At 38.9% G+C, this 26,849-nt stretch overlaps 1 protein-coding gene across 7 annotated transcripts in view; it reads right to left on the reverse strand.

Annotated features, from left to right (window-relative positions):
* TMEM164 (transmembrane protein 164) overlaps positions 1-26,849 on the reverse strand; it is a 195,596-nt gene that overhangs the window by 108,685 nt on the left and 60,062 nt on the right. For 6 of the 7 annotated variants that reach the window (XM_049872081.1, XM_049872087.1, XM_049872085.1 and 3 more), the window contains one exon: positions 7,760-7,809. In XM_049872081.1, the coding sequence (XP_049728038.1) occupies positions 7,760-7,809 (50 nt within the window). Of the gene's footprint in view, positions 1-7,163; positions 7,729-7,759; positions 7,810-26,849 lie in introns of those variants that run through there. The other variant, XM_049872086.1, reaches the window with a different exon arrangement.

Genomic DNA, 26,849 nt, shown 5'->3' on the forward strand with positions numbered 1-26,849 from the left:
TTCGTCTCACATACTTTGGACATGTTATCAGGAGGAACCAGTCCCTGGAGAAGCACATCATGCTTAGTAAAGTAGAGGGTCTGCAAAAAAGAGGAGGACCCTCGACAAGATGGACTAGCACAGTGGCTACAACAATGGGCTCAAACATATCAATGATTGTGATGATGGCACAGGACCAGGCAGTGTTTCATTCTGTTGTACTCAGGGTCACTATGAGCTGGACTGACTTGATGGCACCTAACAACAACAACAAATATCTGACAAGGGTCTATTATCTAGAATATATAAAAATTCTTACAACTGAAAAACAAAAATGCAAACAAGTCAATTAAAAAATGGACAAAGGATTTGAAAAACATTTCTCCAAAATAATATACAAATGGCTGAAAAGATGTGCAACATAATCAGCCACTAGGGAAATGCAAGTCAAAACCACAATGAGATATCACTTCACCTCCACTAGGGTTGCTATAAAAAAAAAAAGGGACAATAACATGTGTTGGTAAGGATGTGGAAAAATTGTAAACCTTATGTATTGCTGCCAACAGGTGTAAACAACCCAAGTGTCCATCAAGAGACGAGTGGATAAACAAAATGTGGTATATACATATAATGGAATTTTTTTCAGCCATAAAGAGAAATGAAATTCTGATACATACTACAACATGGATGATCCCTGAAAATATTATGCTTAGTGAAATAAGCCAGATATAAATAGATAAACATTAAATGATACCTCTTATGGCACAATGGTTAAAAGCTCAGCTGCAACCAAAAGGTCAGCAGTTCAAATCCACCAGCCGCTCCTTGCAAACCCTATGGGGAAGTTCTACTCTGTCCTGTAGGGTTGCTATGAGTCAGAATCGACTGGACAGCAACGGGTTTGGTTTTGGGTTGTTTTCTTATATGAAATAACTAGAATAGGCACATGCATAAAGACCAAAGTTTATTATTGGTTACCAGGGCCTGAGAGAGAGAAGAATGGGGAATTATTGCTTAACAGATACTGAGTTTCTGTTTGGGATGATAAAAACTTTTGGAAATGGATAGTGATGGTGGCTACATAACATTGTAAATGTTAATTAATGCCACTGAATTTTACACTTAAAAATTCTTAAAATGGCAAATTGTATGCTATATATATTTGCTACAATAAAAGATGATATAAAATTTTTTAAAGTTAAAAGACAAACTGAGAAAAACATTTACTGAAAAGGTGATAAAGGATTAACATTCTTTAAAAATATAAAACTCATGCAAATCAACAAGAAGAGAAACAGCCCTATATAAAAATTCTAGGAGTTGGAGGTAGAGATCAAAAGAGTACCATGCCTAAGGTTGCTGGGTGGTAGGCTAGGTAGAAGCCACTTCCATTCTTAGCTTCCCGTCCTGGGTGCATGCTTTAGGCAGAAGCTGCCTTTCCAGCAGCAAACTATGGCAGTAGGGCTTAGTAAGTCATATCAACTGAGGTGCACATAAATGATACACTCTGGGACCCAGCCAGAACACTGGGGAGCCATCATTCCCTCTTGTCAAGTTTACCATGGAAGCCCTGTAGAAAACCCTGCCCCTTTCCCATCCCAAGGAGAGTTGCCCGCCCCTGCCCAGCATGGGGCATGCAGCCTACTGTGCCCACCATACCCTTTTCCTGCAGTTACTGGGCATGCATCCATGAAGAACATAGCAGCCCCTGCTTAGCTGGGATGCTGGTAAACTCATACATGGCTGGCACAGCAAAGAGCTAGTAGACAAAATAAGAGATGGGTATACAGTGCTATTCAATGAACCCAAAGAACAAACTGGCATAAAGACCAGAGCAATATCCAGCTGTGTACACTGAGATCTACGGAATTTTAAATAGGGTGCTTTCAGGATTTTAATGCTTCAAATAATACAAATAGCAGAAAATATTCATTTAAGTAACATAAGGTAACGATGAGGAACACGGGCACTGGATTCAGACAGACCTTGCATCCAATCACACCTGCACCACATATGAGCCACTTCAGTTCCTTAAACTTTCTGAGCCTCAGTTTTCTTGCTGTAAATGGGAATAATATTAGTACTTACCACACAGGTTTGTTAGAAGGATTAAATAACACAAGCTACGTGAACTGCTTTCCATAGTACCTAGGCACACAGTAAGCCTTGTTAGAGTTAGGAGAAGAAGGAGGAATAGAAATTCTGACTCTGCCATTATGTAATCTTATCCAAGTTATTTACTTTTTTCTTGGCCTTAACTGTTATTCATAGTCTGGACAACGTATTCCCTATCTCACAGTATGATTTTAAGGATAAGATGAGGTAACTTAAAACAAAGTATCTTGAAAACACTAAAAAGCAATACTAATGTAATGCTATTACTTTAGAGCTGCCTACTTTCTGAAATACTAGTTTTTAACTTCAAACTATACATGGTATTTCCACACAGTGGAATAATATGTAGCCATTAAAAATGACATGTATCATAAAAACTTATCATAATTCTAGGGAATTATGCTAAGCGAAAAAAAAGCCAATCTCAAAAGTATGTATGATTCCATTTATATAACATTCTTGAAATGACAAAATTATATGGATGGAGAACAGATTAATGGTTGTCAGGAGTCAGGGAAGGGGGTGGGAGTGGGGGAGAAGTGGTGTGGCTATAAAAGGGCAATGGGTGAAATCCTTGTGGTGATGGAAATGTTCTGTGTCTTGACTATACCAGTGTCAATGTCCTAGCTGTGTTAGCGTACTACAATTTTGAAAGACGATACCACTTAGGGGAAAATGGGTAAAGGGTACATAGGATCTTCTGTATTATTTTGTAGAACTGCATGTGGATCTATAATTATCTCAAAATACAAAGTTTAATATTTTTGAAAATGATGTGGATAGAGTTTGTAATAAAATGGGGGAAATACTTGTGATATCATAAGTGAGCAAAGCTGAATAGAAGAAAAAAATAAAGGAATAAACACTCATCTTCAGAGATTAGAAAAAAACAGGAAGACAGAATTAATAAAGATAAAAGTTGAAAGCCAAGTAGAAAGCACAAACAAAGGTAAAAAGGATAACTAAATCTAAAACCTGGTCCTATGAACTGCCCGATAAAATAGATAAAGTGTTCAGTAACCTGACTAAAACATAAAAGAGAGAATACAAAACAGTAAGAGTTAAGTCTAAGAACAAAGACATGACTACAGATGAGAAAAGATTTTTAAAATTATAGAATAATTAGATATTGCATGCTCAACTAAATTTCTGGCAACAAATTTGACAATTCAGAATAAATGAATAATTTCCCAGCATAATACAAACTGCCAATATTGACTCAAGAAGATTTGAGTAAATGTTTTACTACAGAAGACATGGGAAGGTGATTAAGGGCCTACCACTGAAAAAGTCACTAAGTCCAGAGAGACTTCACAGCTGAGTTTCATCTGACCTTTAAAGGACACATAAGTTTTCAGAGTATTTAAAGTATTCCAGGCCATAGAAAAAGAAGAATCATTCTGCAGTCCATTTTAAAACCAGCCAGCGTAACTTTAATCCTTAAACCCGATAATGTGAGTAACAAAAAAAACCTGACTCCAATCTCACAAATATTGAAGCAAGGTTCTAAATAAAATACTGGCAAATAAATACAGCAATATAAATATATCAAAATAATAATATACTATGACCAACAGGTCTTATTTCATTTAAAGCACAATAAAAATTAAAAAAAAAAACTCAAAATTGGGTGAAAAAAAAAGAAGCACTTAGGAATAGAAAGGGAAAAAAACAGTCTACTCATAACAGACAAAAAAAGCAGTCAAATATTTAGGAATAAATGTGTCAAGCAGGGCATGAGCTTATATAAATAAAATAATAAATCTAATTGAAAAACATAAACAAGATCTGAACAAATAAAAAGAAATACCATTTCTTAGATAAAAAAGCAATATCATTAAAAAATCAATTCCAACAAAACTGAAATATATATTTAATGCAATTCTAATTAGAATCTCAATAGGATTTTTTGTTGTTGTCGAAGGAGGGTGAATAAAAGTGATGTTAAATTTTGTGTATGTATTTTTTAAAGTGCCCAAGTATAGCCAAGAAAAATATTTTAAATGTTAATGCAATGAAATTAATATAATTCTGGTTTACAAACTGACAAATGCTGTATTTTTATGAAATAATGTACGACCTTTACATTTGTCTGCCAGCTGAGCCCTCCCCACTGAGAGGCACCCTCACAAGCGCCTCCATGCCAATCCTCTTCCACATGTTGCTGTTTAAAACAAAGAAAAAAATTAGCATAGCATGCTTCTGAAAGTACCTGGGGGGAGGGGAGGGAGGGCAAGGCTGGTAAACGAACGCAGAAGGTGCGTGTTATTTGCGTAAAAATATGGTAGACGAAACAGAATAGAGAATCCATGTACATAAAAATCCATTATATAAAAATTTTAATCAATGACAACAGTGGTAGTTTGGTTCAAAGGAAAAATATGGATTATTGAATATATTATGCTAGCACAACTGGTTAGTCATCACTAAGAAAATAAAACTATACCTCATACCATATACTATATACTTCATACTATACACAAAAATAAATTCGAGATGGATTAAGACAAATATAATGTTTTTAGTCCGCCAAGAAAATTTAGATTATATGGAGCCCTGGTGGCACAGTGGTTAAGAACTATGGCTACTAGCCAAAAGGCTGGCAGTTCAAATTCACCAGCCACTCCTTGGAAGCCCTACGGGGCAATTCTACTCTGTCCTACAGGGTTGCTATAAGTTGGAATCGACTCAACAATATATATATATAGATATAAATACAGATATAAGCAGCCCTGGTGGCGCAATGGTTAAGTACTCGGCTGCTAACCAAAAGGTTGGTAGTTTGAATCCACCAGCTGTTCTGCAGGAAAAAAGACCTGGCAATCTGCTCCTATAAAGATTACAGCCTAGAAAACCCTATGGGGCAGTTCTACTCTGTCTAATGGGGTTGCTATGAGTCAAAATCGACTCAATGGCACACAACAGCAACAACAACATAAAATCTACAGGTGGGCTAGAGCTTTTCAACCAAGACTGGAAATCCAGAAGCTATAAGAGTCATATTTGGATATGTAAAAATTTACATGGAAAATATCCATAAGCAAAGACAATACATAAACAATGATTTGATCAATATCTAAGATGTACAGAGTTCCTACAAATTAAGAAAAATATAAACAACTTACAGGAAACAGGCAGATGATATGAATAAACAAGTCAGGAAGAGCAAATTTAATTGGACAAAAAAACATAAAATAATGCTGAAATTCACTAGTAGCCAAGAAAATACACCCATTAAAAATTATAAAAGAACCATAACATCTATTGCTGGTGGTGATATAAAGAATACTCTCATACATTATATATTACATACAAAAATGAATGTGAAGTCTGCCAGCCTTTTTTTTGTAAATCAATATGACAACCTCTGTTAACATTCATATGTATGTATGCATGTAAAAGATAACACATATACATAAAAGATACACATGTATCCAGGCAGTGTTTCATCCCATTGTGTATGGGGTTGCCACGTGTCAGGGGCCAACTTGACGGCAGCTAACAACAGCAACAAATATATGTATATATATACATATATGTGTATATATATACACATATATATATATACATGTATGTGTAGATGTTCATTGAAAGCACCAGTACGTAAAGGCACATGTACGACGGTATTTATTTCAGCGTTGACTGTATTGACAGAAATCTGGAAACAAAGTAAATGTTCATTAATGGGAATGGCTAAAGAAATTGTTGTTCATCCAGGAAATATTCTGCAGTCTTTAAAAAAAGTAAGAGCTATATCAATTGACTTTAATAGATTTCCATGAAATACTGTTGAAAGAGAAAAGCAAGATGTATTAAAGTATATATAATAAAATTCCATTTTTATAAAACAACAATGAAGAACAAAAAATTTCAAAACCCTATATGTGTATTGTGTGAACCTGAATGTATATAAAAACATATAAGCATGGAGACAAATATGGAAATATACATACTGATTAGGTAACATGCAGGGATGAGTGGAAAAGGAGATAGCAAGGAGACAAAATAGGAAAAGAAAAAAAATAGGAACACTAGAAAAATATAAATTCCGTTTCTGTTAATGATGGTGGAATAATCTGGAAAAGGATAGTGGTAATGGTTGCACAACATTATAAGTATAACCAATGTCACTGAACTATACATGTAAAAAATTGTTTAACTGGAAAATATTTTGTTATATATTTTCACCACAAAAAATAAATTCAGCAATTATATTTATATATTTCTATATGTACAGAAACATATAAATAAATTTAGAAAACATACACTGAGAAAACTAAATATGACCTCTGCTTATTAAAAAAGAAAGGAAATAGCCAAAATTATCTCTTGGAGTTGAATTATGGGCAATGTTAATTTTTTTCTTTATGTGTCTCTGTTTTTTCTAAAATGGGAATTGTTATTTCCATAATAATGAAATAAAACCAATAGATGTTACTTTAAAAACATTACCCTGAATAATTGAGCTCATTTTGGAAAATCAAGGGAGGGAAACAAGGTTAAATACCCCTTCCCCTTAGGAGCTGTCCAAGTAAAAAATATATGACATCAGGATCCATTATCCCTCACCCAGCAGAAAGCTACTCACCTAAAGGCAAGAGACTAAGTGGCTATTTGAAGCAGCAAATGGGGTATTTTTCCCCCTACCTAACATTCTAATGACATAAGTAAATCAGACAGCCATTTACACCACTCTCAATTATCCAAGGATCTGCTAGGCTCTTTACTTCCTGTTCTCTCCCTCTGGCTAGCAGCCATTTCACTGTTCATGAACAGCTCCAAAATGGGGGCCAGGGAAAGGGGAAAAGAGAGTAATTCTGTGGATTGAGCTTCTCATTAACAACTCTAATGAAAGGTCTGATAAGTGAGATGGTCACAACTCACAGTTAAAATGAGGGTTCCGGGACTCTTGAGAATTTCGTTTTAGCAAACTTGCCTTCAGATAGACATGATTTCCTGCTATATATCCTGAATTTGAGACTTGCTATTTTTAAGAAAAGGAGGCCTGGTGGTACAAATGGTTAAGTGCTTGGTTAGTGACCAAAAGGTTGGCAGTTCGAACCTACCCAGCAGTTCCTCAAGAGAAAGACCTGGTGATTTGCTTCTGTGAAGATTATAGCCCTGAAAAGCGTATGGGGCAGTTCTGCTCTGTAACACATGGGGTCACCACGAGTTGGAATCAGTTCAATGGCACCTAACAACAACACTTTTAAGAAAGTCAAGACTTGTAATATAAAGTGATATTTTTCTCTCCCCACTTTAATTTGCACTTTTAAAAAATACAAACACAAGAATAACGCCCGTCAAAGTGAAGACCCAAATCCTCAGTGGAGCAGTAGGATCAGAACGCAAAGATTGTTCAGAGGAGAGAGAAGCCGTTAGGCCCCCAGCATGTTCTCAAGCAAAACTTTTAGGACAGCAATCTTCCAAGGATTTGATTAAAAGGTATGTTAAGGGCTTGACAAAAAAACAGATCTCCGTATACAACACTTCCCCATTTCATTGGGCCCTCATAGACTTTTCTGTCCCTGGAGAAAGCTCAGAGAAAAAGCAGTTCAAGCCCAAGGGGTTCACAGCAATGTACACATCACCCTTTGGTATCAAACAGTCTGAATACCAATGACAACAGAGCAAAAGAAAAAAAAAAACAATTTTCCCTTACTTGAAGACCACGATAGCTCCTCGACACGGAGGGCAGGCCAGGAGAAAGATCTGCAATTGAAAAAGAAGTACGGTTATCAAGAGGAATTCTGGACACAGTGAGTTCATGCTACTTTAATATTCAAGGAAGAAATTAAAAAATAATAAAAACTCTAACATAAAAAGTAACATAAAAAAATATAAAGGTAAGCAGGTAGTTTTCCAAAGTATATATTTGTGTTTGCACAGGCACATGTACGGTATGTATGGGGCCCTGGTTGCACAGTGGTTAAGAGCGCAGCTGCTAACCAAAAGGTCAGCAGTTCAAATCTACCAACCGCTCCTTAGAAACCCTACGGGGCAGTTGTACCCTCTCCTATACGGTCGCTATGAATTGGAATCAACTCCAGGGCAACAGGTTATATATATGTGTGTGTATGTATATATATATGGAAACCCTGGTGGTGTAGTGGTTAAGTGCTACAGCTGCTAACCAAAGGGTCGGCAGTTCAAATCCACCAGGCGCTCCTTGGAAACTCTATGGGGCAGTTCTACTCTGTCCTATAGGGTTGCTATGAGTTGGAACCGACTCGATGGCAATGGGTTTGGTTTTTTTTGGTTATATATATATGTACACACACACACAGAAAGAGAAAGAAAATGTATTTGCAGGGTAGGAGATGGGGAGAGTTTTTCTTAAACTCAATTTCAAACATTTTTCATAGGCCCTGCTATGGATTGAATTATGTGGTATAAATCCTAGCCTCTATGCCTATGCCTATGCCTGTGGTTATAAGCCCATTTGGGAATGGGTTGTCTTTGTTATGTTAATGAGGCAAGATTAGTATGGGGCATATTTTGAGTCAATCTCTTTTGAGATATGAAAGAGATTACACATCGGAGCAGAGCAGAGATGGGGAAGAGGGATGCCAAGTCACATGAAGATCACCCAGGAGCAAAAGCTCAAAGAGACAAGGACCTTCCTCCAGAGCTGACAGAGAGAGAAAACCTTCCATCCCAACCGACACCCTGAATGCAGACATCTAGCCTCCTAAACAGTTTCCAAGGAGCGCCTGGCGGATTCAAACTGCCAACCCTTTGGTTAGCAGCTGTATTACTTAACCACTACGCCATCGGAATCGAATTGAGGGCACTGGGTTTAGCCTCCTAAACTGTGAGAAAATAAATTTCTGTTTGTTAAAGCCACCCACTTGTATTTCTGTTATAGGAGCACTAGATGACTAAGACAGGCCCTTTCAGGCCTCTAGAACACTTCCTCTTAACCTTTAGAACAAGACTTAATTTGACTGTTTTTCAATTGTTCAACTTCAATATGACACCAGTAGCCAGTCTTTGAAGATTTTAGCCCAGGGCAAGTGAAAATAGATTCTGAGCATGGGACAAGTACATAAATGCCATGTAGTTTGCTTCCCATCAGGCAAGATGGGTTTATTAATACCCAGTATATTGCCTTTTTTTTTATATTGCCAGATACAGCAAATAAAAATATAGGATGTGCAGTTAAATTGGATTTCAGAAAATGAGTAATTTTTTGGCATACTGATGTCCTGAATACTGTTTATCTGAAAATTCAAATTTAAGTGGGTGTCCTGTTTTTATCTGGCAATCCTATCAATTCTGCTATCCCAAGCTCCAAACTTCTCTTTGATTTGATTGGTTTGTCTCTGAGCATGCTGGAGTGGTTTTGCTCTTCTATTCTCTTCCCAGGGCCAACCAAACCAGAAGAACCTTGCCCTTCTAAGAGACAAATCAATTCCACGCTATTTGGTGTAACCTAGGCCAGGATTACAACACAGACTTTAAAAACCTGCAGCTATGGCAGTTTGACCTTCATCCACTCAGTAGATTTTTTCAAATGTCAGAGGACACAAAGAATCCCCTGGCAAACTTGTTAAACATGCACATTCCTGGGCTTACCGACTAAGAATTCTGATTCCAAAAATCTGGGACCCAGGGGCCAGGAATCTGCATGTTTAACAAATGCCCTCCAGGAGATTCGATAACAGGCAGTCAGATACAATGAATGTTTGAACTACTATGGAGCCCTGGTGGCACAGTGGTTAAGAGCTATGGCTGCTAACCAAAGTGGGCAGTTCAAATCCACCAGCTGTTCCTTGGAAATGCTATGGAGCAATTCTACTGTGTCATAGAGGGTTGCGATGAGTCGGAATCGACTCAATGGCAACGGGATTGGTGTTTTCTTGATTTGAACTCTCATGGGGGTCAAAGACACCGGACAGGACTTTTGTTTTTGTGTTGTTAGTTGCTGCAGAGGCGATTCCAAGTCCTGGCAACCCTGTGTGTGCAGAGTAGAACTGCTCCAAAGGGTTTTCAAGGCTATGATCTTGAAGCAGATCACCAGGCCTGTCCTCCAAGGCACCTCTGGATGGCTTTGATCCACCCAACGTTTTGATAAGTAGTCATTCCCTTACAAAAGAATGAAACTCATGTTTGCAGAGTCCCGCAGACTACGGTGATTTAATGATGGCATTTAGAAAGCATGGATATGTTTCACTGTCTTGTTGAGACATCTTATTAACATAAATTGGACTGCTGGCTCTGTCATGTGTATGTTCTCTCAGTCTACATTCTGAAGGCAAGAGTAAGGAAAACATCTAGAAGGAAAGACACCTGCTTGAATCCCTGCCAAGAGGACGAGAAAGAATGGAAGAGAGAAAAGGTCTTGAAAGGAACATGGCTAGGAGTCCATCACTTGCACAATACCTCATCAAAGAACCCCTCCCAGGAAATATTCATCGAGAATGTGCTTTTTCCCCTGTGGATCAATTTAATTAAAAGTCAAAAACCAGTGACAATTATAGGTCTACAATCCTTTATCAGCAATCCCCAAATCCAAAAAGCTCTCAAAACTGAATTTTTTTTTTCAAAGCCAGTTTGGTAACAAAACTGACTTGAACTGATGTGAGGCTATTGACAGACCTTTTTTATTCCACTTATTGTGAATACATTTTTCCATAGAAATAACAATGCATTTTATTATGGGGTATTGCCCTAGAACCCACTGGGAGTAAATGTGAAATACACTATATGTACTATATTACCTTTCTAAAAGCCAAAAAATACTGATCTCTGAAATATATTTGGCCCTAATAGTTTTAGATAAGGATTACAGACTTGGAATTTCAATCACCCAAACGTGAACCTATCCCTACTCCCCACCCCACCCCTCAGGAGGAGTCCAAGTAAGAAATAAACAAAGCTGGTATTCTTTACCACTGATCCAGCAGTAAAGTTACTCACCTTAGGCAAGAGACCAAGGCGGAGGCTGCACATAGTTACCTAGCATCAGGCCCATCAAAGGCTATAGTCGGTAGCTATAGTATACAGAGAACAGACAGGGCCCCCCAACCACCTTGGAAAGGTCCTCAATACCTCTCTCTGGAGTCACCAAAGAGTCATGCCAGGAGCCTTCCTGAGTTTCTGGAATACCCAAGACACTTCCAACATGCTAAACATAGAAGCAAAAATACAATACTGGGCCCCATAGTTAACTCTTGTTTTTCTATACCCCCAGCCAAGAGAGGATGAGTAGATTCTTGGGGGCAGATTTCCCTATAACTGCTCCATTTGGCTGGTTCTGATCCACAAAAGCCCTAAGCCAGAAGCCCAGGAATCTACTAAAGGGAGCAATCCCCTAGTCTCTGCCCAGTGGAGTGGCTTATCATATTATCCTCCATTCAGTCATGGATCTAACTTCCTTTGAGGCTTGACTCTAAATAGATTTCCAACAGCTACTTTCATGTAGCCAAATGATCCCAACCAACACTTTGGCCTTTTTCATCTTTCCTGTCTATTCCCATCACCAGGATAGAGGGTATCTTTTTCAAGCAATCTTTAAATCAGGTATATGTAGACATGTCAAATCAGCATATTTGAAGAAGCACCCCAAACTCATCATATTTTATTTCCAGCAAACTCATGGTTCCTTCAGCAACTTTAAAGATTACATTGAACCTCTCTGCTTTGTCATCCTTTAGCCACACCCATGAGCAACATTAACCAAAGGAGTCACATGAAAATAACATTTGAAATCAGAGGGCCAAGGGCCAATGAGTCACAAGGGCCCCCAACTTTGGCCTAAATATCCCTGCTTCCTTCCTTGGCTTCCAATCGCCTCCAAATTTTGGTAGCATGTGTTTCAGACTAGCAGACAGAAAGCCAAACTATCCCTTCAGCAACAAATAGAGTGGGAAGAGAGGACACTTGGAAATGCAAACAAGGGCTGTAGGAAGATGAGAATGCATCTGAACATATCCCAGCACCAACTTGGCACTTTGTATTCACGCTGAATTCTGCCCAGCTCAGCACCTGAAGAAAAGAGCACAGGTAGGTGGCATACAGAGAAATGCTACAAAGTACTTGTACTTGCCCATCACTTGTGAGGTAGGCAGGGCTGTGTTATTAATCCCCATTTCACAGATGAAGAAACTGAGGAGAAAGGTTCTGACCAGGTTTCTGACAAGAATCCAGGTCCCCTACCTCCTAGTTAAATGTGCTTTCCACCTCACACCAGACACAGACCAGACTTCAGGGGGGCTTCCCCTCTTTAGACTCTAGCCCTGTCCCTCAATCCCAACAACACACGGGAAATCACCCTAATACTGCCACACTTGTGCCACCAAACAGCTTACAAGATCTACTTTCTACAATATGAGACACCTCAAAACACAAACTCAACAGGGCAGAAAATTATGTTTACATTGATTGGTTTCAGAGTACAAGCTCCAACTTGCCTCATACCCAGGCCTGGTAGACTCTTGCAATCCTTGTATCCTTACAAAATTCAGGTCTTTTCTGGCTGGTTTTTATGGAAAAATTGGCAGGTCCACTCTCTCAGCTTCCCCAGGAAGTTTCCTGTACTACTCCAAAGTTCTCCTGCCCAGAAATTTGTAAAGTCAATTCTTTCCTAATCACGCCATCTAGGCACCAGCTGCTGTCCCAATTCATCCTCTAATTCTGAACCACTACTCTGGTTCCAGGTTCCCAACTTCCTTGCCCAACCTCTCAGCCATCACTTGTTCTGCTTCCTGTCCCCACAGTCATACCAGGCCCAACTTCACTGTATCACTGTTCAGCCTCCCATCCAGTTCTGCTCCATTCCACCATTAGATTGAACAAACCCCACTTTCAGAGCACCTTAAGAAGACAGCTTTTGTTCACAGGAGGAAGTGTTAGTACTATGAGAAGTATAATTAAGAAGGAGGACCAGTCACCACAGGCCACCCTAAATGACAGACTAGCCAGACAAGCAGTGAAAGGGATGGGAAAACTCAACGAAGGGGAAATAGAGAGTGAGAGAGATCGTGCTTGGTCTAGCACACAATTTTCCCAGGTTCCGCCCTCTGGGTTCAGTTCTCACGGCTCCACCGCCTATGACGGCACACAGCTATTTGGGGGTTTCTAAGGACTACTTAACCCTGGTGGCATAGTTGTTAAAGGACAAGTGTTCACAACCATTATCCACCATAAAGATTAATTCCCTGGGCTACCTGATGTCTGTCCTACAGCTCTATTTACTAATGCTCATATCCCCAGGCCCTCATCATCTCTCCCAGGACCACTTGAACAATCTTCTCACTGGTCTCTAAGCACACTGCTGCAAGAGGGATCCATCTAAAATGCCACTCTGATCTGCCACCTAAAATCCTTTAATAGCTTGCCAGTACCGACAGAAAAAGTTCAAGCCCCTTGACATGGCAGACAAGGCCACCTCTGCTCTGGACCCTACCTACCTCTCTAGCATGGTATCCTGAACATGCTTCATGGCAAGAAACATGCTTCTACTGCCTCGTTTTCTAATAGCTTCATTTTATTCAACGATATGGATATGCAATAATTTACTCAACCTTTTTTTTTTTTTATCCCCTCCTGTTACACATGTAAGTTATGTCTACATTTTCAGATCCTTTACTATTTCCTTAGTCTACACTTGTAGGAGAATTTCTGGATGAAAGGGAATATACATCTTAAGGCTTTTGATCCATAAATTCCAATGATAAAATGCCCTCCAGAAAAGTTTTTCGAATACATAAACATTAGTGAATACAGAAAAGCTATTTATATCCCCACCAACAACAAATGAGAATGTGTTTTCTGCTAAAACCTGACCAATTGTCATTTGGTAATTATCATTTGTTTAAAAGGCAACACACACACACACAATTTATCATTTGAATTTGCATGTCTCAGATTACCAAAAATGTTAAACTATTTTCTAACATGTTTATTGGTTCGCTGTGTTATTTCTTTTTTGATGTGACCATCTGTGGTCTTTGCCTATTTTTTTTTAACTGGTATGTTCTTTTTCTCATTGAGTTATAAGAGCTATTTATATGTTAATGATATTTAATACAGAGTATCTGAAATATCCACCACCCGTCTGTCAGTTTGTCATACTGTGGTGGCTTGCGTGTTGGTATGATGCTGGAAGCTATGCCACTTGTGTTTCAAATACCAGCAAGGTTATCCAGGGCGGACGGGTTTCAGTGGAGCTTTCAGACTAAGCTAGACTAGGAAGAAAGGTCTGACAATCTACTTATAAAAAAATTTTTTTTTATAAAAATTCTCCAATGAAAATCCCACAGATCACAACAGAATATTGTCCAATGGAGTGCTTAAAGATGAGGCCCATAGGTTGGAAAGAACTCAAAATACAGTGGCCACGACAACAGATTCAAGTATACCAACAATCATGACGATGGTGCAAGACTGGGCAACATTTCATTCTATTATACATGGGGTTGTCATGAGTTGGAGTCGACTCAATGGCAACTAACAACAATAACATTTGACATATATTGCAAATATTTTTGCCAGTTTGTCACTGTATCAGCTCTGTTTATGGTGGTTTTTTGATGTGCAGAAGCTTCTTTATTTTTATGTAATTAGATGTATTTGTCATTTCCTTTATGGCTTTTGTCTTTGATATCATGCTCTGAAAATCTTTTAGAACCCTGGGATTACAGAATCACCTGTTGTTTCCTAATATTTTCATAATTTTATTTTTAAGGTTTCAATCTCCAATGTCAAGGAACTATGCCATTGCTAATCCTATTCACTAATCCAGAATGGCTTTCCTACCCTTCCTCCTGTGGCCAACTCATATTTAACCTTCAAATACAAACATTAAGCATCATTTTCTCCAAAAAGGCTTCCCTACCTTTTGTAGCTAAATGCTCATCTTCTGTTCTCCAATCAGTTCCCTTTGTACCTCTTTCTTAGAACTTGCCATTTTTGTCAGTATAAAGAGCTTACAAGGAGACTTACCTGAAGAATTTAGACAGAAGGGAAATTAGAATGCTTACTTGGATTTGAGCTTTAAAGTCAACATACAATGGATTAAAAAGGTTGCAAGGTCATCTTAAAGACGGAATGGTTCCCAGACTTGCTAGACCAGATTGTAACCTGCATGAACTATACCTAATAAAAGAATGTGGGTTGGTCAGCCATTGACATACAGAAAAAGAAGAGTTGCAAAGGCATATTTGGCAGTGCTCATATCCAAACACTGTCCAGCTGACAGAGGACTGCATTCATACAGGCTTTAGAGTGAAAACAGATTTCAGTCCTCATTCTGGCTCAGCAATTCACCAGGAATATGACCTTGGGCAAGAGACTGGAGGACTTGTCATCTCTAAAATGGGGATAAAAATCATAACTATGCTATGTCTCAAAGTTTTTGAGTGGACCAAATGAGATAAAGTAACAAAAGCACTTGGCATAATGCATAATACGTAGCTAGCACTCAATAACTAGTAGCTATAATTATTCCAACTGCAACAGAAAATCCATCCCTACTATGTGCTACATCAGCAACAGCTCATATTATACTTTCAATTCATCTAAGTCCACTTGTAATTTCATGCTTGCATAGTAACATTCTGATACATTATTTGACTTTCCTTAACAGCTACCTACCGGGAGAGAATACTTAACCACTCTACGCTCAGTTTCCTCATCTGTCAAATGGGGATTACAGTACTATCTCATAGGGTAGATGTGAGGAGTAAATGCATGAAGTACTTAGTTCAGTATCTGGCACATTGTAACGAATAAAATAAATATGAGCTATTGATAGCATCATCCTTACTGGATGACCTTCTCTTCCCCTTCTCACTGCAAATTCCAACCAAGCCCATGGCCAGTTCTATTTCCTCCACAAAGCTGTCTCCAATAACTCCAGACAACACTTCTCTTTTCTCCAATGGCCTATAAGACTGATTAGGTACTTAGATTTTATTTAATTTGGGGCATTACGTGACTATTGTTGCACACAGTGTTATAAGAGAATGAGAGCTAGGATCTGATTATAAATCTTCCCTCCTCACAAATCTTAAATTGTCATTGGTGAGCCACTGAAAAAAATCCAAGGTCCTTTGTTCTCGAGGCCTTCAACAATGTTGCTCCAGGCTGCCTTGACAGTTTTATCTCCCTCTATCCCTCAGGTTTTCACCCTGAACCTCAGTTTCTACATTTTTAAGATATAAATAATAACAGTGCTTATCTTCGCTATCATAATCTCAACTGTTATTCCTATAAAGGTATCAAATGTTTTCTGGACACTTCCATCTGGATATCCCACAGGCACCTCAGACCTAAGATGACTAAATCTGAACTTGTAATCTTTCCCTAACCTCATCCTCCTCTACTGCTCCCTCAAAAAAAATGGGGGAGAAGAGACAGCTTTTCCTTAAAGTAGAATTCAAACTAATAAACATTAAAGGAATGAGGAAAACAGAAAATCACCTTTACGCAAACACTACAGCAACAACTGTTTTAGGAAAGAATCATTGATAGATATTAGGATTAGTAATCCTCACAACTGGACTATATGAAGAAGAACGGGCATCAGGATTGGAGGAAGAGTCATTAACAACCTGCATTATGCAGATGACACAACCTTGCTTGCTGAAAGTGAAGAGGACCTGAAGCACTTACTAATGAAGATCAAAGACCACAGCCTTCAATATGGATTATACCTCAACATAAAGAAAACAAAAATCCTCACAACTGGAGCAAGGAGCAACATCATGATAAATGGAGAAAGGATTGAAGTTGTCAAGGATTTCATTTCACTTGGATCCACAATCAACGCCCACGGAAGCAGCGGTCAAGAAATCAAATGATGCATTGCATTGGGCAAATCTGCTGCAAAACACCTCTTTAAAGTGTTCAAAAGCAAAGATGTCAGTTTGAGGATTAAGGTACGCTTCAACCAAGCCATGGCATTTTCAATTGCATTATACACATGCTAACGCTGGACCATGAATAAGGAAGATTGAAGAAGAATTGATGCCTTTGAATTATGGTGCTGGCAAAGAATATTGGATATACCGTAGACTGCCAAAAGAACAAACAAGTCTATCTTGGAAAAAGTACAGCCAGAACGCTCCTTGGAAGTGAGGATGGCGAGACTTTATCTTACGTACTTTGGACATGTTATCAGGAGGGACCAGTCCCTGGAGAAGGACGTCATGTTTGGTATAGTAGAGGGTCATCAAAAAAGGGGAAGACCCTCAACAAGATGGATTGCAACAGTGGCTGCAACAATGGCCTCATACATAGCAACAATTGTGAGAATGGCACAAGGCCAGGCAGTGTTTCGTTGTGCATGGGGTCATTACGAATCGGAACTGACTCAATGGCACCTAACGACAACAACAGGATTAGTAATGAAAGTATGATGAGAAACAGGATATTTACATACCAAGATTTTTTAAATTATAAATGGAAAACTAGTAACTTTACAGTTCAGAACCCTGGCAGTGATCAAGGTTAACATATCAATATCATGTACCTCCTGATATGAGGTACCAAGAAGGGCACATCACATTAGTTCTACAGTATTCTTGCCAAAACGTGCATAAGCTCAATCTAATCACTAGAAAATATGAGGGACATTCTACAAAATAACTAGACAGTACTTTCAAAAATGTCAAAGTCTTAAAAGACAAAGCCTGAGAAACTGACAGAGACTGGAGAAAATTTATGAGACATGACAGCTAAATGCAACATGGGATCCTAGACTACATCTTGAACAGAAAAAGGACATTATCCAAATAAAGTCTTTAGTTTAGTTAATAGTATTATACCAATGTCAATTTCTTAGTTTTGATCATTGTACCATGACTGTGTAAGATGTTAACATTAGGAGAAGAATGAAGAGTACAGAGAAATTCTCTGTAATATCATTGCAACTCTTCTGTAAGTTTAAAATCATTCCAAATACAAAGTTCAAAAACAGTATTGCTATCCAATCAATTAGCCTATCTTACAGACTCAAGGCTATCTTTGATGCCCCCCCACCTTCTTCAGCTCCACATCTAATCAGTCCCCAAATCCTGCCATCTTGTAATTTAACCTTTTCAATATATCGCAAACCCATCCTCACTATCTTATCCTAGTTCAGTCCCTACCTTTTTCTTAAACTACTACAGCAGTTTAGTCTCCAGTATCTCCCCATCCTCACTCTAGTTCATTTAGTATTGTCAGATTCCTATTCTTGAAGGAGAGCACTTATCATATTATGCTTCTCCTTTAAATTTTCAGATGTCAGACTTAACACAATCCCTATCAGTATCCCAGATGGCTACTTTGTAGACATTTACAAACTGATTCTAAAATTCATATTAAATTGCAAGGGACCTCAAATAGCCAAAAAATCTTGAAAAAGAAGAATAGAGTTGGAGGACTCAACAATTCCCCATATCAAACTTACTACAAGCAGCAGGAGTCAAGACAGTGTAGTATTTGCCTAAGAACAGACATATAGATCAGTGGACTTGAACTGAGAGTCCAGAAATAAACCCATCTGTCTAGTCAGTTGACTTTCAACAAAAGTGTCAAGATCAATCAATGGGAAAATAATAGTCACTTCAACAAATGGTGTTGGGACAACTGTATATCTACACGCAAAGGAATCAAGTTGGACCCTTACCTCACACTATATACAAAAATTAATTCAAAATGTATTAAAGATCTAAATATAAGGGCAAAAACTACAGAAGTCTTAGAAGCAAACATTGGGGTAAAACTTCATCGCCTCGGATTTGGAAATGGATTCTTAGACAACACCACAACACGAGCAACAAAAGAAAAAATAAGTAAATTGGACTTCGACAAAATTAAAATCATTTGTGCTTCAAAGGACACTATCAAGAAAGTATAAAGACAATCCACCTGATGGGACCCTTATCATATATCTGGTTAATGGTTTAGTACCCAGAATATATAAAGAACTCTTACAACTCAACACCCAAAAAAACCAACAACTCAATTTAAAAAATGGTCAAAGGGCTTGAATAAACAGTTCTCCAAAGAAGATACACGAGAAGCCAAAAAACACCTGAAAAGATGCTCAACATCATTAGTCATCAGATAAATGCAAATAAAAACTACTATGATGGTTGGTTCCTTAAAAAAATAAACACAGAATAACCATATGACCCAGGGGTTCTACTCCTGGCTATATACCCAAAAAACTTGAAAGCAGGGATTCAAACAGATGCTTGTACACTAATGTTCACTAGAGCATTATTCGCAATAGCCAAAGGGTAAAAACAAGCAAAATGTCCATCAACAGATGAATGATAAACAAAATCTGGTATATACATACTATGGAATATTATTCAGCCATAAAAAAGATATGAAGTTCTTATATACTTAACACAATAAAAATATATATGATTGTTCTAACACATGCTACAACATGGATGAACTTGAAAACATTACAAGCGAAATAAGTCAGACACAAAAGGACAAATATTATATGATTTCATTCATATGAAATATCTAAAATAGGCAAATGCATAGAGACAGAAAGTACACTAGAGGTACCAGGGGCTGAAGAAGAAGGGAATGGGGAGTTACTGTTTAATGGGTATGGAGGTTCTCTTTGAAGTGATGAGAAAGTTTTACAGATAGATAGTGGTGATGGTTGCATAACATTGTAAATGTAATATCACTGAATTGGTCACTGAACAATGGTTAGAATGACAAATTTTATGTTATATATATTTTATCCCAATATTTAAAAAAAAAAACCACCATGAGATACTACTTTACACAAACTAAGATGGCTAGAATCAAAAAGTCAGATAATAACAAGTATTGGCAAGGACATGGAGAAAATGGAACCCTCCTACACTGGAGCCCTCTTCCATTGCTGATAGAAATATAAAGTGGTGTAGCCACTTTGTAAAACAGTTTGGTGGTTCCTCAAACAGTTAAACATGGAGTTACCATATGACTCAGTAATTCCACTCCTAGGAATATACCCAAGAGGCTTTAAAACAGGACTCAAACAGACACTCATACACAAACATTCATAGAAGTACTACTCATAATAGCTAAAAGGTGAAAACAAATTATCAACTGATGAACAGATAAGCAAAATGTGGTATATTTATACAATAGAGTATTATTTAGCCACAAAAAGGAATGAAATAGAGATACATGCCAAAATGTGGGTGAATCTTGAAAACAATATGCGAAGTGAAGATCCCAGTCACAGAAGACCACATATTACATGATTCCATTCATATGAAATGTGTAGAAGAGGGAAATCATAGAGACTGAAACCAGACTAATGGCACAGGGAACGGGAGGTTGGTGGTGATGGTTACACAAGTCTGTGAATACAATAAAAACCACTGAATTATACACTTTAAATGGGTGAATTATATAGGACAGTAAGTCCCCAGGATATGAACATCTGGACAACTTGTACTTGCCTTTTAATGTAAATTTGCTCTCACTTGGAAATGATTCAACCAACTCCTACTCGCAACCAGTTCTTCATCACAATCACCCCCGCTTGCTGCACATGCAGCTTTTAATTCCTGAAAAGGCTTCAAGCCTTTTCGTGCACTAGAGGAAGTCTGCATGAGAACCATATGCACCTGTCCTGACTTACCTACAAATTCGACTTAAAGACACCGTTAGGAAGAGATCTCACGTAACCCAGGGACTGCCTATATGTGAACTTTTTTTTTTAATAGTGCTTTTTTTTTTTATCTATATCTCGATACAGGTGTTTTTTGTTTTTGTTTTTTAAATCTTTGGATAGCTCCTTATTGCCTGATGCATAAAGTTTAAACTCCTTAATTTGGCATTCAATTCCTTCCCTTCCTCCATTATCATTTGACCCCCAACCAGGATTATTGCTCACTACTCCCTTTTGAGTGTATTTCTATCCAGCCAAAATTAATTATTCGCCATTACCCATATATCAGTTGCAGTTTCCTTACTTTGTCTTTGCTCTCATTATTCCTCTCCTTACTTTCTCTTTGCTCTCATTATTCCTCCCCTCTGGAACTCTTTCCTCACAACCCATATTGACATGTTTATATCCTTGGAGCCCTGGTGGCATAGTGGTTAAGTGCTATGGCTGATAACCAAAAGGTTGACAGTATGAATCCACCAGCCGCTGCTTGGAAATCCTATGGGGCAGGTCTGCCCTGTCCTATAGGGTCGCTATGAGTTAGCATCGACTCAATGGCAACAGGTTTGGTTTTCTGGTTTCTCAAACAAGGTCCGATTCAGACTCCCTCCTTTGCAAACCCTTCCGTGGTCCCCAACCCTCACATTGCAGGCCCACAAAAAATTATATACTTAAAGAATGAAATTAAGTAGTTTTCCCATGCAATAGCTGCTACTGCCAGAGAATACTCCTCCCAAAGCCACACTGCACTTTTTTCTTCTTTTCCTGGTCACAGTAGCAGCTCACTGCTTCAGCCCTCTTACTGAGTCCCTGAGGACAGTTCCAAACTTCTATCCTCTACCTCTCCCAAAACCCTGCTCTTGACCAAGAAAGCCAGACATCACATTATGCCAGGGCCACCGAGTACAGTTGTATAGGTTGTGCACTGCACAACCCTAGTGGCGCCATTCAATTATAGTCTATGTGAATGGCACCCTCTCCTAGGGTTGTGCAGTGCATAGCCATTCGTGGCGGCCCTGCTTGGAAACATTCCTAGAATTTGGAAACAAAGTAAAAAACAACACTCAATAAGAGAATTACTGTAACTATATCGCTGGTGAGAAGTAAATATTTTCCAAGTTCTATCAATAGGATTACAAAGAAACTCAAGAGAGTAATATGGTCATAGCATAAAAAAAATGTTTGCATGGAATTAGAAAACAGGAGCATCCAAGAGAAACACTGATATTAATGTGGAGTGGAGAGACAGAAGCTGAGAGACAGAAGGAAACACATTCTGGCCACTCTAAAGGCAGGATGTACAACAGAAAAGGGACAGTTCTCCATGGCATACAAAAGCGTATAAGGTCTCCCTCATAAGACCCTTCCACTCCAATATGTTCTCATTTTAGGCTTATCAAACAAGCCTGTTTAATTTGGAAAGGTATGACCTGGCTGGTAGACACAAAGTGTTCTCATCTCTAGACAGGTCTCTTTCCCATTGTTGATCCATACATCAGCCTTGTGGTTTAACAAAAAGATTTTTATAAGTTTCAGGAGTGTGACTCAGTCCCTTACAAGCTAACATCCCTGGGTAAGCTGATAAAAACTAGTCTTCGAACCTATAAACCAAGTTCCAGAGTTAGGTTCGACGTCAACTTTACAAAGGCAGACACACTCAAAAGCCCAACCAAAGTAGCCAACCAGATACCCCCTTTCACTACCGCCTCTAAACTGCAAACATTAGTGGAGAACTCCCCAAAACTGGGAGCCTTAAAGGGCTGGAAATAGTTGTTTTAAAGGCAGATGAGCCGGTAGTAGTCGAGTATGCCAGACGTTGGGTTTGTTCCTTCTTTTGTCCCCATTCCAGTTCAGTTCAGCCTTCCACTGAACTGAGACATACAAGATGCTTGTCAAATACTTGTTGAATGAGTAACTGAAACAAACAAATGTCTTCAGAAATTTCCTGGATAACTCACCCAAACTGATCACTCCTTTCTCTGAACTCCACTGGTACTACACACTAACTACTTGGTTCTACAGTCTCCTATAGTTGTCAATGATGGTGATGATGATGATGACGATGATAACAGCTACTACTCTTTAATTAGTGCTTACTATAAGTGTGGCCTTAGGCAAGTTACTTAACTCCTCTGTAGCTTAGTTTCCTCATATATAAATGGGGAAAATAATAGCACTTCTAGTGCTACAGAGGAGTTAAGTAACTTGCCTAAGGTCACACAACTAATAAATGAAAGAGCCAAGCTTTGAACCCAGAACTGTTTGACCCCAAGACTATGTTTTAGCCAGTATTACCTTTTGTTTGCACAATAAGATAATTAGTCTTTTGAGGAGATCCCTCCATCTTCACCCCCCATAATGCCATAAAAATTCCCCAGGAAACATATTCAAGTGTGAATCTCCTTCTTGGCCAGAGCCTAGCCCAGGACACAAGCTGGAGAGAAGAGGCGGCAGTAAGTACAGTGAGGCATGGCCATCCCGGGAGCCACAGGAGTCCCTTTCCTCTGACCCATTTAAGAGAGAATCACACTGCTGCCTTGACCTCAATCCAGAAAAATATTTAGAACAATATGACCCGATTATCTTGAAACTTCAAGATAACTCAGAAGGAATAGAGCCCAGGCCGACCTATGGGAGCGATGGATGGTATCCATTTGCCTGCAGAAAGGGGACCAACTATGTCAAGGTCACAGCCACATGGGCTAGCAAATGTTTGCAGAGCTCTGCCATCAATGACTTATGTGACTATGGTCAAAGATTTTTTTGGGGGGGGAGAATAAGGGTATTTTTAGATAAGAGAGTTTTTTTAAACCTCTTTAAGCTGCAGTTTTCTCGTCTTTTAAAATAGGAATATGAATACCTACCACTTGCTTGACCCAAGCCATATGTTCAATCATCTCATATGTATGCAAAAGCTAGGCAATGAAAAAGACAGACAGACAAAGAACTGATGCGTTTGAATTGTGGTGTTAGTGAAGAATATTGACTATACCATGGACTGCCAGAAGAGTGAACAAATCTGTCTTGGAGAAAGTACAAACTAGAATGCTCCTTAGAAGCAAGGATGGTGAGACTTTGTCTCTCTTACCTTGGACACGTTCTCAGGAGAGACCAATCTCTGGAGAAAGACATCATGCTGGGTAAAGTAGAGGTTTAGCAAAAAAAGAGGGAGACCCTTAGCGAGATGGACTAACACAGTGGCTGCAACAATGTGCTCAAACATAGCAATGACTGTGAGGACAGTGCAGGACCAGGCTGTTACACACAGGGTCGCTATGAGTCGGAGTTGACTGGACAGAATCTGACAACAACCACTTGCAGCACCACTAAGGTATAAAATAAGAATGTACCAATCTCTTTCTTGATGCCTGTATCAGTTTGTCATTCCTCGGGTTCTGGCCACACAAAGAGATGCAAGGCATAGTTCCTGTCTGTAGGAAGCTCACAGTCTAGCTGACAAGTCTTCTGATCCAGGATATAGTACTGTGTCGACCAATGGTAAAGCTGGTTGGTGAATCACCCTAACTCTCTGCTACTTCTTCCCTTCTCTGCCTTTGTGGCACATGTAGGCCATCTCCTCCAGATGAAAATTCTGGTGGGAAAGAAGCGGACTACTACTGACAAGAACAATTTTGGCTTCCAATCTCCCATCTTCACCTTTGTATTAAAAAAAAAAATAGGGGAGGGGGCTCTACCAATCACTATTTTGAAATTGAAGCATGTAAACTGTTCTTTAGCTTCACAACACTTATCACCATTTCTCATTTTATATGTGGTTGCATTTTTGTTAAATGGCAATCTTCTCTAGGCTGTAAGCTCCTGGAAGGCAGGAGCTTCATGTTATTCCTCATTGGATCTAGAACCTAACAGGGCGCCTGGGACATACAAGATGCTTGTCAAATACTTGTTGAATGAGTAACTGAAACAAACAAATGTCTACAGTATATGTAAAGACTTGGTTACCTAATCAAAACCAAAAACCAAACCCATTGCCATCGAGTCAATTCCGACTCATAGTGACTCTACAGTACAGAGTAGAACTGCCCCATAGCATTTCCAAGGAGCGCCTGGTGGATTCAAACTGCCGACCTTTTTGGTTAGCAGCTGAGGTCTTAACCACTGTGCCAGCAGGGCTCCTACCTAATCGAAAAGCCACTTTAAAATATTTGAGCCTTGTTTATGCATATAGTATCTCCCAAGAATTCTGAGAAACTGGTAATGATAGTTTGTTCTGGGAAGAAGAGTAGATTAGGGGCCAGGGGTTGGAGGGAATCTTACATGCTATGCGATTCCTTTTTAAATTGTTTGAATTTTTAAACAACAAAGAATCAAACATAAATAGATAAAATAGGTCTGCTCTATTTGAAGCCGAAACAAATGAAATCCAATCTTTTCCACAGGAAAATGAAATACTGTAGAGAAGGGAGGCGACTGTCCTTGTGTGTGACTAAAAACCCGAGAACTGGAGGCCCTTAAGAATGAGGTACTAACATGGAAAAATGGCCAAGATGTATTAAGAAAAAGAAAGTTGCAAACACTGTGGATGATCCCATTTTTAAAATAAAAATACGTTTAGCATATGCAGAGATAAAAATCTGAAGGAAAAGCATGCTTACAATGGTTACTGCAAGGAGATCGACTTATAAGGGACTTTTATTTGCTATGTGTCATATTCCTGGCTTTGATTATGAGCGTGCACTGCTTTTATGTTAAGAAAATGCTATAAAAGGGCATTTTCACAAAAAATATGGTCCCTAACTCTGCTAACCACCTGAGACGTGGGAGTTGCTGGGAGTTGGGGAAGGTTAGAAAAACTACGTGCAAATCACACTGGAAAAAGTGAAACTGTTGTTCCTCCACACAAATAAGCCCCTTCTTCAAGCAGCTGGATTTACTTTAATCCCTGAGACTGTCTCAAGCCACCATTACAGCCCAAACACCAAACCAGCTAGATAATCGGATTTTTTTTTTGAAGATGTATATACTTCTTTTGTATGCAACAGTATTGACAGGGAGTCAGAATGGGTCTCTTCAGTACCCAAAGCTTGATTGGTCCCAACTTGTAGGATGGTAAAACTAAGGTATAGGAAAACCAAGTTGATCGTATTTCTCTCACCTGTCTCAAACAGCCTAGAACTCAGCTGTTTGGCTTTGATATACAATTCAGTGGTTCTAAACTCTGAACGTACATTAGAGTCGCCTAGGGAGTTTAAAAAATACCAATTCCTGGGGCCTACTTCTCAAGATCCTGATTTAATTGGTGGGGGGTAAGACCTGGGAATCAGTATTTAGAATGCCCCCAAGTGATTTTAATATGCAGCCAGGTTTGCAAAGCACTGTTCTACTTGCTACTTAATACCCCCGTATTCTTAAACAAAAAAAAAAAAAAAAAGACCTCAGTCACCATTTTAAAAAATCTTCTTTAAGCAGTATAAACCAAAAAAAATCCATTGTCGTCGAGTCAGTTCCAACTGAGAGCGACCCTATAGGGATGGGTAGAGCTGTCCCAGAGTGTTTCCAAGGAGTGGCTGGTGGATTCAAACTGCCGACCTTTTGGTTAGCAGCTGAGCTCTTAACCACTGCACCACCAGGGCTCCTTAAGCAGTACATTCCCCTCAAAAACAGGCAGGCCCAAGAAGTCTGTAACCAAGACAACAAGCTGGGAGCACAAAGAGATAGGTCTTCTGTGATCTGAAACCAAAGGAAGCAGCAAAGAAAAAGTAGAGAGGTCTGAAAGCAGAAACTGAAAAATGGAAAAGAAAGCCAGAAGAACAAAGGCATCCTGTCTGAGAGAGCTCCTGAATATTAGGACGTCCAACTCCTGTTCCATCTCCCAAACTGGCTATCTTGACACAGATGCCCCAAAGACTGAAAGGAGCCCTGAATACAGCAAATTAAACCTTTACAAACCTGCTTTCTTTTTAATCAAACTTCTTTTTTAAAAAATGAGAATGTCTGCTTTTGTGTTGGTTACAAACCAATTTTTCCTCCAAACCCTCTCTTCCCCCACATGCACCTGACCCCATTGCAAAGCAGAATGACAATGCAACATAAAATCCGTATGTCCTTGGGTTTTTTAAAAGGGTTTTTCCTCCGTATGTGCTCTGACCCTGGAGTTCGGGTTTTGTTC

Source organism: Elephas maximus, chromosome X, assembly GCF_024166365.1.
Source record: "Elephas maximus indicus isolate mEleMax1 chromosome X, mEleMax1 primary haplotype, whole genome shotgun sequence".
In the NCBI taxonomy this organism is placed as follows: Eukaryota; Metazoa; Chordata; class Mammalia; order Proboscidea; family Elephantidae; genus Elephas; species Elephas maximus.